Source organism: Oncorhynchus gorbuscha, linkage group LG15, assembly GCF_021184085.1.
Source record: "Oncorhynchus gorbuscha isolate QuinsamMale2020 ecotype Even-year linkage group LG15, OgorEven_v1.0, whole genome shotgun sequence".
Taxonomy (NCBI): domain Eukaryota; kingdom Metazoa; phylum Chordata; class Actinopteri; order Salmoniformes; family Salmonidae; genus Oncorhynchus; species Oncorhynchus gorbuscha.
Genome location: NC_060187.1, coordinates 76,961,483 through 76,975,906, shown reverse-complemented (window position 1 = coordinate 76,975,906; position 14,424 = coordinate 76,961,483). Strand labels below are relative to the sequence as shown.

General features: G+C 45.3%; 1 protein-coding gene across 1 annotated transcript in view; it reads left to right on the top strand.

Moving 5' to 3' along the window:
* LOC123997333 (protein capicua homolog) overlaps nt 1-14,424 on the top strand; it is a 72,889-nt gene that overhangs the window by 47,924 nt on the left and 10,541 nt on the right. Inside the window, 13 exon segments of the mRNA XM_046301471.1 lie at nt 4,769-4,918; nt 5,087-5,255; nt 9,180-9,291; nt 9,457-9,639; nt 9,752-9,890; nt 10,074-10,252; nt 10,407-10,545; nt 10,886-10,983; nt 11,139-12,096; nt 12,211-12,350; nt 12,570-12,730; nt 13,530-13,655; nt 14,016-14,125. Coding sequence (XP_046157427.1) covers nt 4,769-4,918; nt 5,087-5,255; nt 9,180-9,291; nt 9,457-9,639; nt 9,752-9,890; nt 10,074-10,252; nt 10,407-10,545; nt 10,886-10,983; nt 11,139-12,096; nt 12,211-12,350; nt 12,570-12,730; nt 13,530-13,655; nt 14,016-14,125 — 2,664 coding nt within the window.

Sequence of the window (14,424 nt, the reverse complement as noted above, 5' to 3'; positions counted from 1 at the left end):
TACATCAGCTGATATCTCAAAGTGCTTTACAGAAACCCAGCCTAAAACCCCAAACAGCAAGCAATGCAGGTGTAGAAGCACAGTGACTAGGAAAAACTCTCTAGAAAGGCCAAAACCTAGGAAGAAACCTAGAGAGGAACCAGGCTATGTGGGATGGCCAAGTCCTCTTCTGGCTGTGCCGGGTGGAGATTATAACAGAACATGGCCAAGATGTTCAAATGGTCGAATAATAATAAGGCAGAACAGTTGAAACTGGAGCAGTAGCATGGTCAGGTGGACTGGGGACAGCAAGGAGTCATCATGTCAGGTAGTCCTGGGGCACGGTCCTAGGGCTCAGGTCCTCCGAGAGAGAGAAAAAAAGAGAGAATTAGAGAGAGCATATGTGGGGTGGCCAGTCCTCTTCTGGCTGTGCCGGGTGGAGATTATAACAGAACATGGCCAAGATGTTCAAATGTTCATAAATGACCTGCATGGTCGAATAATAATAAGGCAGAACAGTTGAAACTGGAGCAGCAGCACGGCCAGGTGGACTGGCGACAGCAAGGAGTCATCATGTCAGGTAGTCTTGGGGCATGGTCCTAGGGCTCAGGTCCTCCGAGAGAGAGAAAGAAAGAGAGGAGGAGAGAATTAGAGAACGCACACTTAGATTCACACAGGACACCGAATAGGACAGGAGAAGTACTCCAGATATAACAAACTGACCCTAGCCCCCCGACACATAAACTACTGCAGCATAAATACTGGAGGCTGAGACAGAAGGGGTCAGGAGACACTGTGGCCCCATCCGAGGACACCCCCGGACAGGGCCAAACAGGAAGGATATAACCCCACCCACTTTGCCAAAGCACAGCCCCCACACCACACCGGATTCAACTGCATCCATCTATTCCGGCAACAATGCCTTAGTATACCTCATGGGATGTTGAGTCAAATAATACCTATTTTTAAAACATTTAATAAATGTTGTTTTTTTGTAGCATAAACTTGGAATTTATTTAATTTTTAACTGATACAATTGTCTGTTTGTTTCATATCTGCAAAGTAGTTAAAACACTTGTCATTTGCACTTTAACCCCACTGCTAACCTTGCCTAACCCTAACCTTAAATTAAGACCAAAAAGCACATTTTTGTTTTCATACATTTTTACTATATCGCCAATGCGACTTTGTGGCTGTGCTATTTAGTCGAAACTACTTCACAGCTCAGAAAGTTTGATTTCTAGAGCGCCCGCTATGCAGATGGACGAACTCGGTACTGCATGTGTTTTTTTAAACTATCCTTATTTAAACTTCTGTCAAGCGATTTGTTGTCCTCCATCCGAATGTCTCTGTTCGATTTGCTTGCTCTGCAATCAATCTTGCATACTACCTAAAATAGACCAATGGAGATGGGACATGGGCGGGATTATGTAAAGTAATTATTCGCGGTATGATTCAGGTTGGGGGACTTGGGCTTTGTAGCCAATTAATTAATGCCAGATACGTAACGGTTGGATTGAATAACATAAGAGCCAATATGAAGTCATGTTCCAATTTTATATGTCTTTTTTTAGGAGCTCTATTTCAGTGCAGCGATCAGTGACTGACCGATGAGATTTGCATATGACTGACATTCCAGTGTATATTTGAACCAATCAGCGGTCACGGCGGTTGGATGACAGGTGGCTGCCTTGACCAATGGCGGAGCTTAGCTGTAGAGAAAGGGCGGGGCACGGATGGGCGAGGTTGACATGCTGAAAGAGCGAGAGGGGGCAGCCTAGTTTACAACAAGAGGGAGGGGAAAAGAAAGAAAGGGCCAGACGAAGCCAGAGAGGAGAGATTGTGGAGAAGAGAGTTGAGCTAAAGTGAGGAGATGTTATGATACGTTAACTTTTCTACTACAAATACCTGCCGAGCTGACGGACAGGACTGGGCGCGCGCGAAGTGACCTGCTGCAGGCTGAGATCGCACCGGACCTCGAGCTGCTATTTCTATATAAAGCCCACGATTCCGTGTCAGAGCATCTCCAGCTGGTCTCTCACTTCGGATTCCTGCCTTTGAGCTCAATTCTATCGTTTTCTTTGGTCCAAGGGGAGCAGCAACCAACATAGAATAGTGCTCTGGTCTCGCCCCACTTTCTGTCATTGGGGTCCGAGTTATCGTCATCGTTGCTGCTCATGACAGCGTTGGAGTGAAATACTTCTGCTAACTATATTTTCAGTCGATTACCTTTTTGATACGTTGATAGATACGAGGTAGGGGTGTGTACGGGTGCCGACTGAGGCCAAGGTGGTGTTTAAAAAATATATATTAACGTTAGTGGGGGCAGCGCATTGGTGGCTAGCTTGCAAAAACAATGGGTCTTTGGATTTAACCAGCAACTGGAGAGCCAGTGGGAGATGGGTGAATGCACCAGTTTTACGCACACCAGCATGTGATCCGCCTTGTGTGGTAGAAAGTTAATTGATGGTGAATACGATTTCACGTTGCTTTACATTTGAATATGAGCTGGTGCCAAAGCAATAGAATACCAATGTTGGATGCTGACAGTAACCATACGGCTAAACAGGCAGGTAGCTAACTGTTTTGGGAGTAAAAAATGCAGGCGTATTCAGAAAGGTTTTAGTAAATTTAGCTACCATCTTATAGATCTAGCACGCAGCAGTCATTGTTCCTCAAATAAGTGGTTTCATGGTGTGAAGAAAAACAATATTAACAGACATGTTGTGTAAAGGAAGGGTAGTGACATGAGGACAATAATTGCGTTTCTTTAACTGCTTTCTGTTTCTGTTCTGCGGGTGCAGGGCCAGGGGCCGGTGCACTTGAGGCTTGGGTTGCCTTCTCGAGTTGAACCTGTCGGCTGTATTTTGAAGTAACACAGGTTATTTTGACTGACAATTGCAGTGCTACGTGCTTCTTCACCTGCATTGCTTGCTGTTTGGGGTTTTAGGCTGGGTTTCTGTACAGCACTTTGAGATATCAGCTGATGTACGAAGGGCTATATAAATTTGATTTGATACTTGTCAATGTAGACTGCAATAAACCCATCTGTGGTGGCCAGCTAACGTAAGATAAACAATTGGGGTTGTCACTTGTCCTCCAAACTTCAGCAAGAACATCCAAAGTAAAAGCATGACGTTGCTGAGCATAGCCTGCACTGGAGTTTATGGGTGGCAAATAGCTGCTGCTAGCCTCATTCAGTTAACTAGTAGTTGTGTATAACTTTACACACGGTCCGATGCATACGCAATTGATTGATAGATTCAGACATACAAATCCCTTCAATAAACAAATCTAGCAGGATGATGAATTTGATAGCTTTGTCATTTTGAGCATTTGCATAACAACTAGCTAGCCAGATAGCTAATGCACGTAGTTAGTTAGCTAGCCAGCTTGCTATCCACTGCTAGCAATTCATATTAGTGTCGTCCAAGCTAGCTGTCAGACATTCTTGGTCGACTACATGCAATAAATCGAATACTCCGGAGATCGTTTCTGCCCTAAACAATTTACTAGCCTTTCGTACCAGTACGTGTAGAGAAAAGTTCAACATGGCCGCGAGGATAGCCTATCTCTCGGACTGATGTGCCAATTTACTCCGTGGATGAGGGTGAGGCCTAGTTAACTTACTCATGACCGCAGCACTTAGTAATGTAAACAAACAGTCGAGGGTACATCAGGGGTTATTAGATCAAGAGGAACACATACTTCTCCGATGATATTTAACATATTGTCCCATCTGTATCCTGTTGCAACTTGTGACTATTTGGCAATCCATTTTACATTGTGTTATTCCCCGTATGTCATGTTATGCACTGGGGAAATATAATTGTTGCGCGTGAATAAATAGGCTGATCGCAGAGAATGCGGCATTCTGAAAATATGAAAGCGTGAGCTGGTCTCATGTTGTTGACCGATACGCCTGGGACTTCATTTTAATCAGAAATCAACATTTACAGATATCTGTGCGCCACCGAATAAATCATAATAGCAGTGAGTCTATTGCAGTGAACATTGTGCGTGATGACCGCAATCTGAAGATAAGCGTCAGATACAGGCACCATCGAGCACTGTTGCCATCCACTATACGATGTTTGAACACATGGATCTTTATCTGACATTGTAAAGGGACGTTTTTAGGGACCCTTTTTAATTGACTCTCGTTTTTGGAAAAACACAATAAAAGGACCCTTTTCAACTATGTATTCATCAGAAAGCCCTCAATACCTCCGTCAAGGACTGAGCATGTTTGGTCAGTCATGGTCATTTACTACCTCTGTGTGTTTTTCATATTTGTCTCCAGCAGCATTTTGTGTATTGTAGCATTATGAATTTACAGTGTGATATAAATGGTATATACAGGTCTTTCTCATGGCTGATTGATGCTCACATAGATCAGCTACCTGCTGGTGAGTTTCCAGAGGTGTCCCATATGGGGAGCAGCCACAGCCATGAGTATATACCTGAGGCTAATTGGTTAAGCCAGTGGGCCCCTGGTTCTGGGAAGATGGGCCTTTGATAGTCACTTCTTGACCATACTAGAAAAGTGTTAATATTGTCAAAAATCAACTATTAGCAAGTGTACGGGCTAACAACACTATATTCCCCAAATCTGGAAATAGAATCTTGTTTATATGAAAGTTGAGATTGTTTATCGGATGTTGAGATTTTATAAAAATATGTTTGGGCTAGTTTACTATGAGGAGTGTATTGTCTGGACATATTGTGAGTCCATAAACCGGTATGAAAGGAGTAGGCCTAACCATTTCTTTGTATTTAAAAAAAAAAGTCTGGACCAATGTGGAACCCCGGTCAGTTCCTGTGTTTCCCTGGCATTCATTGGTCCCTTTCCTGGCACCAACCCAATCAGATGCCTCTACTCAGTCTGGTGAGGGCCAACAACCAATCAATCATCCCCAAGCTGCCAGTCTGAAAACAGGTAGGTTGTTAGTTAAATTCTACCCAAATCCCAGCAATATTGCAATTTCTACCATGATTTCAAACACATGAAACATAATGGATTACGTAACACAAACATTGGTATTACCAGATCAGTATCAGAGATTTGAATCATTGCGAAAATAGCCCCTTTTCCTGTCTTTCTCAGAGTCTCAGGGGGGTGCAGTGTTGCTACAGGAGGCCAATGAGGACCCCCCCACCTTGGAGAGAGGACCCACAAGGCCAACTCCCTCCACAGATGACCTGGCCCCAGAGAGGGAGAGAGAGGCCGAAAGAGAGAGGCCAGACAGTGAGACTGAGAGTGATGTGGATGACCCGTAAGTGTGTGCGTACGTGACTGCATGTGGACACTAGGGCTGACCCCAATTAGTCGATTGTTTGGTCATTAGGCTGTTGGTCAACTAAGATTTTTGCTGTTGTTGAGCTGTAGCAAATATATACAGTACCAGTCAAAAGTTTGGACACACCTACTCATTCTGGTGTTTTTCTTTAATTTTACTATTTTCTACATTGTAAGACGAGTATGCAAAGCTGTCATCAAGGGGAAGGGTGGCTACTTTGAAGAATTTCAAATCTAAAATATATTTAGATTTAACACTTTGTTTACTACATGATTCCACGTGTTATTTCATAGTTTTGATGTCTTCACTATTATTCTAGAATGTAGAAAATAGTCAAAATAAAGAAACCCTTGAATGATAAGGTGTGTCCAAACCTTTGACTGGTACTGTATGTATTTATTTCTTAAATATGAGACACTTGTCTAATCTAATCCATTGCGTGGCTAGGATGCATAATGCCCGTCTCTCCAGAATGTGTGGTCTCTCCCCAATTTGTACCTGATTACGCATAAAAGTAGGACTATAGACTACCTCGTCTGTGCTCAAATGTAGGCCAATTTTACGGGTCTGATAGTATTTCTTATTGGCTTAACGCACCACCACTAATGGGCTGTGGAGCTTCTCAAAGTAATGTTGTCTTCACTTCAAGCAAACAGTCTGTTATTACATCCGTTGAGAATGACAATAGTTCTCAATGTATTTCAAATATCTTTTCAGCTCTCTCCCTTTTGATATCCACTCAGCGTGAAAGGAAAAAATATTGTGCTCTAATCCAGTGGAAACGTCCTACCCGATGAGGTCTTATAGCCTACAGTCTGTTCTGAGCTCACTGGAGCAAAACCCAGAATATTTTATACAATGTTGCAAGTTTGTTAGCATGAGCTTTGGGCTGACACAAGTTGATACAATGTTTCAAGTTCCTTGCAGACAGGAAATGCATAGCCAATGTGATTTATTGGATATTTGTTTTTATAATGTTATTTTCTACCTGTAGGCTGTATTGTTTTTATTTGTTGGCTTTATATGTAGGCTATTTTTACAATAGTAGTACTCGAGACCACATTTAGAGTGTTTTGGTCTTCTACATTTTGGATACATTTGTACTCGGTCTTGACTCTGTCTTGGACAGTGCGGACTCATCATTTCTTCCCAGAGTAAAAAACTCGTAATTATCAGCTTCCATTCAGTCAGCACATAGAACTGCTTCTCCAGGCCAAATATACACACCCCTTTCCTGAAACATGAATATCTTAACAGCTTTTATATCTATTATAGACATGTTAGTATAGTGGTAAACCTATAGGTCTTCAGTGTGACAGGTTAGTACAGTGGTGAACCTATAGGTCTTCAGTGTGTGACAGGTTAGTACAGTGGTGAACCTATAGGTCTTCAGTGTGTGACAGGTTAGTACAGTGGTGAACCTATAGGTCTTCAGTGTGACAGGTTAGTACAGTGGTGAACCTATAGGTCTTCAGTGTGACAGGTTAGTACAGTGGTGAACCTATAGGTCTTCAGTGTGACAGGTTAGTACAGTGGTGAACCTATAGGTCTTCAGTGTGACATGTTAGTACAGTGGTGAACCTATAGGTCTTCAGTGTGTGACAGGTTTGTAATTCTGAAAGGACAGCAACCCTAATACCAGCTCACTGTAGGAGAGTGCACTTTTTGTAAAACACAAAGGGCCAGTGGTGTAGGGTATACGCAGGTACGGCATAAGAGGTACAGGTACAGTGTGCTTTGCGTATACTCGCTTCTTAATCCCGACTGATGCGTATCAAAGTAGTGTGGTGGAGGTGTACGACAATTATGAAGTACGATAGAGAAATCATTCACAAAGTAGCCTACAAAATCGCAAAGCACGTGAAATACACTGTGTGGGTCCGCATGTGCCATCACACGCATGTTGATTTTGTCCATCCACACTAGACATGATCATGACACGCAGGTTGAATTATCAAAACAAACTCTGAACCAACTATATTAATTTGGTGATAGGTCGAAAAGCATTAAACATTCATGGTAATTTGGCTTGCTGTTGCTAGCTAATTTGTCCTGGGATATAAACATTGGCTTGTTATTTTACCTGAAATGCACAAGGTCCTCTACTCCGACAATTATTCCACAGATAGAAGGGTAAACAGTGTTAGTTTCTGGTAATCTCCTCCGTCAGGCTTCTTCTTTGGAGTTTATATGGCAGTTGGCAACCAACTTTAAGGTGCATTGCTGCCACCAACTGGACAGGAGTGTGGACCTCAGATCATCTTTCAATCACTCACGTGGGTTTAGGCTCCTAAAATCCAATCAGGAGATGGGAGAGCCGGGACTTGCAGCGCGTCAAGCATCACAAATATAACCAAGTTCTATTTTAGCGCCTGACTACGCAGACGCTTGTGAACAGTTTAGATGCAATGATTGAATAACATTTGTGTACATTTCTTTTAAGTGAGTGGTGTGGTCAGACTATTTTTGGTATTCTTTCAATATTAAAAAATGTGTGATTTTTGAGAGTGAAACAAACATTGAATAACATCGGCTTATTCACACAGGGTGCCTTCCCTACTCTGGGCGGCCTGTTTGGGAACTTTTTGGCAAAATTAGAATATACCAACTTCTCCAGGACCACAACATAGGGCCGATGGAAAGACAGCAGTCACAAACAGCATGATGTTAAAGGACAAACAGTCCATAAACTCATAAGTCAGTAGGTCCCAATCACAAGAATACAAAAACACAACCATTAAGTGTTTCCCAATCTAAATGTACAACTATTACTTCAAGGTGCAAATAACATTGACCTAAAGTGGAACTGACAGCGTTTTAACTACTTTGCACATATGAAACAAACAGACAAACATAATATTAGTCAAAAATATCAAATTCACAGTTTATGCTACAAAACCAACTTTATAAGATAAAAAAAAAAATAGGTTATATTTGACTCATTGTTCCATGACATACACTAAGGCATTGTTGGTAGAATAGATGGATGCTTAAGTGAGCTTAAAGGGAAAGGGGATACCTAGTCAGTTGTACAACTGAATGCATTCAACTGAAATGTGTCTTCCACATTTAACCCAACCCCTCTGAATCAACATCCACGTCACGCATCAGACAAGAGTAATGCATAGTTTATTTTATAGGTGCGTTTTAAAAATTAGCCCTGTTAATTGGTCGAAAGAACAGACAACTTTTTGTCAGGCAAGATATTTTGGGGGCAGGGACAGGCCTCGTAGAGTGAGTGGCTCCACGCGTCCACTGTGAAGTTTTAGTCCTAGTCCTACATGTAGAGCAGCATGTTATATGAACCATGAGGTGAGGAACAAAAGCATCCATCTCTACTTTATTACTAGCGATATGAATGGCTATATGAATATAAGCTAAATGAATATACAGGGTGGCAGGTAGCGTAGCGGTTAGAGTGTTGGGCCAGTAACCAAAACGTTGCTGGTTTGAATACCCGAGCCGACAAGGTGAAAGATTTGTTGATGTGCCCTTGAGCAAGGCACTTAACCCTTATTAGCTCCAGGGGCACCGAACTACAATGGCTGACCCTGTAAAACAACACAATTTCACTGCACCTATCCTGTGTGTTTGACAATAAAATATTTAAAAAATAACTAAATAATGGCAGTGGCCAGACTGCTGCTGCTGATTCCACTGAAATGTCTCTGGGGAGTGGAGCCACTTTCCCTGCTCTGTGTGTGTGAAAGAGTGACACTTTTATTCACATTTCTCTCCTAAGACCTACTCCTGCAAAGAGTTGTTAAATTGTTTAAAATATATATAAATATTTTAATGTTCCATGTTTGCTATAGAGGTATGATGGTGAGTGAGATGTACATGGTTTCGGTCAGATATATGATGTTGTCATGGTTCTGTATCCACCTGTCTGTCTCTCAGGTTCTTCCCCAGTGTTCTTCCTGAGCAGCCCTTGTCTGTGACTCCTGTGAAGAGACGCACTCAGTCCCTCAGCGCCCTGCCCAAAGATGGGGACAAAATCAGCCCTAACAAGGTAACCTCTCACCTGTCTCTTGCTCACTCATTTTCTCATTTCATCTCTTACCTTGTCATACATTCCGTTCCTCATTTAATCACATTGTTAAAAGAGGAGCATCCCTGGCAAGGCGCTCTGGCTTTCTCTCACCCTCTCATCTAATCATTCTTTCCTCCTTCTCAGAGGGAGAAGGACCACATCAGGCGGCCGATGAACGCGTTCATGATCTTCAGTAAGCGTCATCGAGCACTGGTGCACCAGAGGCACCCCAACCAGGACAACCGCACGGTTAGCAAGATCCTGGGCGAGTGGTGGTATGCCCTGGGGCCCAAAGAGAAGCAGAAATATCACGACCTCGCCTTCCAGGTGTTACACACACACCAATTTAGTGCAATGGTTTAGTCTGACTTGACTAAGCAGTCAAAAAATGAATATATTTTGTTTGCTCATCCTCATCTCTCTCTCTCCTCTTTCTCAGGTGAAGGAGGCCCACTTTAAGGCCCACCCAGACTGGAAGTGGTGCAACAAAGACAGGAAGAAGTCTAGTTCTGATGGCCGAGGGCTCCCGGGGCCGGGGGGCAAAGACATTAGAGAAAGGAGCATGTCTGAGACCACCGGTGAGTCACACACTGCTGCTCAATACACCCAAATAACTGATAACAGAAAGGAAGAGATGTTCATTTGATTGCCAAGGTTTCCTCTGAGCTTTGTCATCACTAAAACATTATGATTGAATATCTCTCTCTCTCTCCTCTCACTATGCTCCACTGTCTCTCTCCCCCTTACTTTCTCTCTCTCAGAGCCCCATGGTGTGGAGCTGAAAGGGGTGGGGCCTGGCCTGCTGGGTGTGTCTGAGCGGAATCCAGGGGAGGGGCATGTAGGACAGCTACCCCGCCCCCGAGCCTTCTCCCAGAGTGCCGTGCACAGCCTGGAGAGAAGTGACAGGGGCAACACACAGGCCCTGGCTGAACTGTCACAGGTAAGGCCATGCTACATAATGTTGTTTTCACCACAGCCGCTTTACTCAAATGATAAACATGTTTCTTAGTTTGGTGTGTCAATTTTGACTCGTCCCTCTCATCCATCACTTGTTGTTTTATATCTGGCTCCCTCTCCTCCTCTTCCTCTCTCAGATGTGTGGGGATGGTGGTGGCCAGTTTTCGGGGCGCGCCCAGACCCTGTCCCGGTCTCAGAGGGGGGTCAGTGAGGACATGACCAGTGATGAGGAACGCATGGTCATCTGTGAAGAGGAGGGAGATGACGATGTCATTGGTGAGAAACTAAACTGCTGTGACATCTCAACAACGCAACAATTATAAGCTTATTTTGGACTAAGCCCCTATAAACATGTAAAACACAGGTTATTACACTGCTGGGAAACACAATACTACTAGTAGCTCTTTTCCCATAATGACATCATCTTAATTGGACAGTTTGAGAAATTCTATTCAAAAGACCTTTATTGCCCCTTGGGAAATCTGGTCACAGGGAATTCCACACAAACGATTCCCAGACATGCATATTACGTGTACAATATACTGGCAGAGGAAGTTAGAAATGGGTGTTTATGCACATAAACCATGAGTACCCTCACTCCCCTTTCCCCCTACAGAGGACCCGTACCCTGCCAGCTCCATAGACCTGAAGTGTAAGGAGAGAGTGACGGACAGCGACAGTGACAACGCCTCTGGGAACGAGAGCGATCGCAAGGTAAGTCTCTTCCTTCATCAAGGCTAGATTGAGTTACAGTTGTCTGACTGATCATGTTCTTGATATAGTACCATTATTTAGAGAAGTGGAACATGTTTTAGACCTGTTTTCACTCTGCTACAGACATTTAGGTGTTTCTCTTTCTCTCTCTGCAGCGTGTCTTTGCTCCAGTGATCTGCTCTTCCTCCTCCCAGCCCACCCCCCACGGACGCTCCGTCTCTCTCTCCTCCTACCCTTCCAAACGCTACGACGAGGAGAGAGGAGGGGGGCTCTCAGACCGCAGGAGAAAGAGAGGAATAGAGGGAGGAGGTGGTGATGGAGGAGGAGTGGCATCCCTTTCTCTTTCCCTGTCCTCCTCAGGCCACTCTGTCATCTCCAGTCCCGGAGGCCCAGTTCCTTCTGCCCTTGCCCCCCTTGGCCTGTCTCCTCTCCTCGGGTTGGGGGCTGTCAGAGTGGCCTCTACAGTGGTGACCAACGTGGTTCGTCCGGTCGTGAGCACGCCAGTCCCCATCGCTAGTAAACCCCGAGACGGAGCAGCTTCATCCATTCCTCACCCACCAGACAGGAGGTCCCTCCCATTGCAACAGGCGCAGCTTCTGATTGGCTCTGGAGCAGGAAGCGGGGGACCTGGCTACTACTCCTCATCGTCACCCAATCCCATAGGTGCAGGGGCAGGTCCAGGGGGGGTAGTGAACAGCTTGGTGTTCCCGGGGCACAGCCAGTCCACCGTCCAGCTCATCAGTCCCTCCCCCAATCCGTCCTCCCATCACCAGCTGCCCCCCACCGCCCCTGTCTCTGCCCCCACACACAACCACACCAACGGACCCCTGCCCCTCTCCCTGCTCCAGCCCCAGTTCCTCTCCTCGTCATCTCTGGCATCCCCCGGGGGCAAAGCCATCACACAGGTCCAATACATCCTGCCCACCCTATCAGCCAGCTCCAATCACAAGAGCCCCTCCCCTCAGCTGCACAACCTGCCGAACAGTATCTTCAACCTGCCGACAGCTCCGCCCACCCACATGTCCATATCCAATGGGAAGCAGGTGGGGCTGGGCTCGCTGATGGGATACTCCTCCAGCCCAGCCGTGGGAGTGGTCAGCCCGGGAGCCAGAGGTGAGAGGGGGGGAGAGAATCGTACACCAAAACTCTAATAAATGGAGAACTGTGACACTGTTTTCAAAAAAGGCTTAACCTTACCCATATTTTCCTCTCTCTTTCACTCTTTAGTGCAATCCCAGTCCCCAGTCCTACAGGGCAAGATGCTGCTTCCCATGGCAACAGTGAGGACGGCACCCGCCCCTGCCCAACAGTTCCCCCTCGTGGTGCCACCTCTTCCTGTCCAGAATGGAGCTCAAGCAGGAAGCAAGGTAAGCAGTGTTACCATGGTGATGACGGACAGACCAAGACATTGAGATTTCAGTAGGTTTATTCTGTATCCCAGGGCTGTCAGAGCCCCAACATGACCATTCTTACTAGTTCTTGTAATCATAGAATAATCTAACTAATTACACTTGTAGTTACCCCATGTGAATGACTAAATACACATATCTTCTCACTCTTTCTCCATCTCTTTTTCTCTCTGATAGATCTTCCAGATCGCTCCCATGCCTGTCGTCCAATCCCAGCTCCAGCAAGGCGGGGCAGGGCATCCTGGGTGCCCTTTTCCCATTACCGTGGGAACGGCCACAGTGTTGCACCAAGGTTCTGCCCCATCTCAGACTGTGCTGCTGCCGCCCCCACCAACCAGGTAGGAGGACACAGACCAACTCAATCTAACAGTGCACTATTAGCGCTGCTGCCCTACCATAATACATAACACAATGGTTTTGGAAGAAGTGCAGCTATTGTGTTGTGTGTTAGTCATTCTGCTCTGTTGCTGGCCCAGGCTGCCTCTTCCTCTGCAGTGCCTGCCGCCCCCTCACTGCCTCTCAGCTCCACCACACAGACACACTCATCTACTGTTTCCTCTACTGTTCCGTCACCCACTGACCCCCACTGCACCATTTCTCTCCTCTCTCCTCCTTTCATCCTTGTTCATGTTCTATTTTCCTTTTCTCTCTCCTCCTTCACTGCCTGTTTCATCTATCATCTTCTCTCTCACTCATACACACTTTCTCTTTCCCTCTTCACCTTAACTTCTCTCTTTTCTCTCTCCTCCTTCACTGCCTGTTTCATCTATCATCTTCTCTCTCACTCATACACACTTTCTCTTTCCCTCTTCACCTTAACTTCTCTCTTTTCTCTCTCCTCCTTCACTGCCTGTTTCATCTATCATCTTCTCTCTCACTCATACACACTTTCTCTTTCCCTCTTCACCTTAACTTCTCTCTTTTCTCTCTCCTCCTTCACTGCCTGTTTCATCTATCATCTTCTCTCTCACTCATACACACTTTCTCTTTCCCTCTTCACCTTAACTTCTCTCTTTTCTCTCTCCTCCTTCACTGCCTGTTTCATCTATCATCTTCTCTCTCTCACTCATACACACTTTCTCTTTCCCTCTTCACCTTAACTTCTCTCTTTTCTCTCTCTCTCTCCACCACACACAGGATCACCTATGTCCAGTCCACGCCAGGAGTTCCCTCTGCTCTGCCTCTGGTCTCTACAACAACAGGCTGCTCTTCCCCCAGCAGGCCCAGCCCACCCCTGGATCTGCATATGTTTCATCGCCCCTAGCAACGCTGGGCTTTACAGCCATAGCCCCCCCTGGACAGAACCTAATCCAACCCCTCATCACAGGTCAGTAGAGTTCTGCTACCCGAGCCCGACGGGCCCTGACATTATACATCAGGTTAGGGCCGGGTAGGGCCTGTTTCATCAATAACTAGGGTACGGGCAGGGCTCCTGTATAACTAAATTGATCACTAACATTTTGAAGCTGAGGCATTTGCTCGTGCTCTGCTGCGAAGTACAGTCATGCCTGACTAAGATCATAACATGGTGTCAGAAATGCTTCAACCTCGTGCAATATAAAGCAGGAGAGATTATTTAACATAAAATAAGAATGTAATGTCTCATGTCATTGAGCAGAGCAGCCCAAGCAAAGCAGTTACTATGGATACTCACAGAGCCAGAGCCTCCATGAGCAGAGTGACCGATTATGAGGAGCAGCTAATGGATTTACTAACGGAGGGCATTATTTCAGGTTTCGGGCAGGGCAGGGCCTGGCTTTAAATTTGCCAGATGCAATCAGGCCTGGGTAGGGCATGGGTTTGGCGCAGGCATAAAATGCATGCCCGTGCAGGGCTCTACAGGTCAGTGCATCCACTTAACGGACATCTAGAATAAGATGGATACTGGATGGCTGCCGTTTTGCTCCAACCTCATTTTGCTTGCTTACTTTATCATGTTCTTCTTATTTCTTATTTTCCATCTTGTGTGTTTTAGTTCCACCTTGTTATTTTTAGTATTACATTGTTATTGATTACTGCAGTGTTGGTTAGC